Source organism: Momordica charantia, assembly GCF_013281855.1.
Source record: "Momordica charantia cultivar OHB3-1 chromosome 9 unlocalized genomic scaffold, Mcharantia_2.0 BLBB01000009.1, whole genome shotgun sequence".
NCBI lineage: Eukaryota > Viridiplantae > Streptophyta > Magnoliopsida > Cucurbitales > Cucurbitaceae > Momordica > Momordica charantia.
Genome location: NW_028275167.1, coordinates 1,958,211 through 1,961,016, shown reverse-complemented (window position 1 = coordinate 1,961,016; position 2,806 = coordinate 1,958,211). Strand labels below are relative to the sequence as shown.

Below are 2,806 nucleotides of genomic sequence, written 5' to 3'. Positions count from 1 at the left end.
AGTATTGTTTTGGGAAAAAAAAATATATAAGGAAGCATGGGCATGGCAAGAATAAAATAAATAGAAAATGAGGAGGGAAAGTTGGATTATAGTTTAAGTTTTTTTAGTTACAATAAATGTATTGATTATTTTGGTTTAGATTTAAAAAAATTCGGACTTAAATTTTTTATTTTAATTTCATTTGCCAGTTTTAATTTATTAAGTTAATTTAAAGTCATTTTTGTCGAATTCCAAGTTTTAATTTATTAAGTTAATTTAAAATCATTTTTGTCGAATTCCAAATGTCAAACGCAGCATAAATTAAAAAAAAAAACCTGACTCCTTAATTAACTTTTAATATTGGGTCTAATAAGCATTTAAACTTTCAATTTTTTTTATCTATCTAATCTTTGAACTCATTGGTGACCTATTAGGTTTTTTATTTAAAAATACTTTTGGTCCTTTAGTTTTTATTGAAGCAAATTTAGTATGGATTTTAATTAGTAATGATTTAGTCTTTCAAATTAGTAATAATTTAGTTTTTAAATTTTTGGAAGTATTTAAAGTTTTGTAATGATTTTGTCTCTGTTTATCATCATCATTATTATTAATAATAATAATAATAATAATAATTTTATACGCATGGTATAAATTTTTGCTAAGTTTCTTATATATATAAATTTCCCAAACATTTTTAAAACTTGAAAAACTAAATTATTATATGATATAATTGAGTCTTAATTTTGATGAGATTTTTATCGGGACTAAATTGTTAGATACTTAAAGTCTACCGACTAAATTGTTATCAATTTTAAAAGTAGACTAAAACATTACAAACCAAAATTCAGAAATTTAATCATTACTTTTCACAAAATTACAATAACCAAAAGGTGTTTTTTAATATATATTTTATTTAAATTTTAAACGAAATTTTGAAAGTTAAAAGAAATTTAATATAACAATATTTGGGGAAATTCTTACTCAAATTTTCAATGATGATTGAGTTGGCATTACGGTGGCCACAACTCAAAAGTATATATATATATATATTTTTATAAAATGGTATTAATATTTATCTATTTCATTTTATATGATTTTTATCTTTTAAAATTTGTAATTTGGATTTTGAATAGCATTTTCTATTTCTCTTAGGGATACGAAAATGAAATCCAACTCCAGTCATTCCTAACAACTATAAATACCCTCACTCATTTATTAGTCCACTACCACTTCCACTTCCACTTCCAGACATTTTCTCACGCTCAAAACTACCGGAGTTCACAGAAAAATGGCCGGAATCATCGTGGTTTTCGATTTCGACAAGACGATCATCGATTTGGACAGTGATAATTGGGTGGTGGACGAGCTCGGCGCCACCGATTTGTTCAATCGTCTCCTCCCTACAATGTCATGGAACTCTCTCATGGTAACTACTCTCTCTTTATCTCTTCTTTTTCATCCATGGCGTTCTTGTTTTAGTCGAGCGAATCGGTGATTTATGCCGTGATTTATCAGGATCGGATGATGATGGAGCTTCACGCACAAGGAAGAACCCTCCACGACATCGCCGAGGTCCTCAAACGCGCTCCGATTATTCCCAATGTCGTTCCCGCCATTAAATCTGCCCATGCCCTAGGGTAAATAATCGTATTCACTCTCTCTCATTGAGTTTCACCTGCTGAGAATCTTTCGTTCTCTCTCTGTTTGTGTTTTTTCAGGTGTGATTTGAGGATTGTGAGTGATGCGAATCTGTTTTTCATCGAGACGATTTTGAATCATCTCGGAATTAGAGAATGCTTCTCGGAAATCCATACGAATCCAAGCTTCGTCGACGAACAAGGAAGGCTGAGGATTTCTCCTATCCATCACTTCCACGAATCTCCTCACAATTTCTGCCCTCCAAACATGTGCAAGGTACTGTGTATTTGCAATTTAGGTATCGAAATCGAAATCTTAATTAATGTCGGAAGGCTTAGCGATTTTCGTTTGCGGAAAACAGGGCATCGTTATGGAGAGGATTCAGGATTCGTTAATGTCGGAAGAGAAGAAGAAGAAGTTCATCTATTTGGGGGATGGAAGCGGCGATTACTGCCCTAGTTTGAAGCTCAGAGAAGGGGATTTTCTGATGCCGAGGAAGGACTTTCCAATATGGGAGTTGATTAGCCAAAATCCTCTTGTGATTAAGGCCGAAATTCACGAATGGAGCGACGGAGAAGAGCTGGAGAGGATCTTGCTGAGGTTAATCAACACCATTTCAATGGCGGAAAATGCCCAATTCTTTTCGCCTCAACATATGGCGGTTCCTGCGCACGAGGCCATGGCTTCGCCCGCTCCCTGCTCAGCAATGGTGGCCAATTGAATCAAATTCTTCTCCTGTATTTGAATATTAGTGAATATATAATTTTCGTAATCGCCGAGCAAAACAACTCTTTTTCTGTTTCTCCTCCATTTTCCTCTATCTTGTTCGTGAAGAAACTATGTACCACGTTTGTAATTTAGTTTAAAATATTTGTAATTGGGATGTTTCACTCACAGATAAATTGGTCTAATTCAAGGGGAAGAAACTAAACTTATATTCAACATAGGTTTTGTTTTGTTAATTATAGTTGTAAATAGATCATGAAAGTTATATACACTCAAGTCTATAGGAAAAAAAAAAATTCTTTTATACTATATATTTTATTTGTAAATCACAATTTCAGAAATCAAACACGGCCTATATTATGCTACATTTCACAAATGATAGGATGATTGTGATGTGAACCAAACATCTTAAGAAGAATATATTTGAAAATGGAGTGTTACTCAACTTAGCTACCAAAATTTA

General features: G+C 32.5%; 1 protein-coding gene across 1 annotated transcript; it reads left to right on the top strand.

The window, feature by feature from the left end:
- Positions 1 to 1,191: 1,191 nt before the first annotated feature.
- On the top strand, positions 1,192 to 2,559 carry LOC111018867 (inorganic pyrophosphatase 2-like). The gene is made up of 4 exons (XM_022295120.2): positions 1,192 to 1,405; positions 1,495 to 1,616; positions 1,698 to 1,893; positions 1,979 to 2,559. The coding sequence occupies exons 1-4, from the start codon at positions 1,268 to 1,270 to the stop codon at positions 2,336 to 2,338; spliced, it is 816 nt and encodes a 271-aa protein (XP_022150812.1). The 5' UTR covers positions 1,192 to 1,267; the 3' UTR covers positions 2,339 to 2,559.
- The last annotated feature ends 247 nt before the right edge of the window (positions 2,560 to 2,806 follow it).

Bases quoted from the DNA above. Each gene is read 5' to 3' on its own strand.
- LOC111018867 (XM_022295120.2), top strand. From the start codon at position 1,268: ATGGCCGGAATCATCGTGGTTTTCGATTTCGACAAGACGATCATCGAT. The intron at 1,406-1,494 runs GTAACTACTCTC...GTGATTTATCAG, and splicing joins TGTCATGGAACTCTCTCATG to GATCGGATGATGATGGAGCT. The intron at 1,617-1,697 runs GTAAATAATCGT...GTGTTTTTTCAG, and splicing joins AAATCTGCCCATGCCCTAGG to GTGTGATTTGAGGATTGTGA.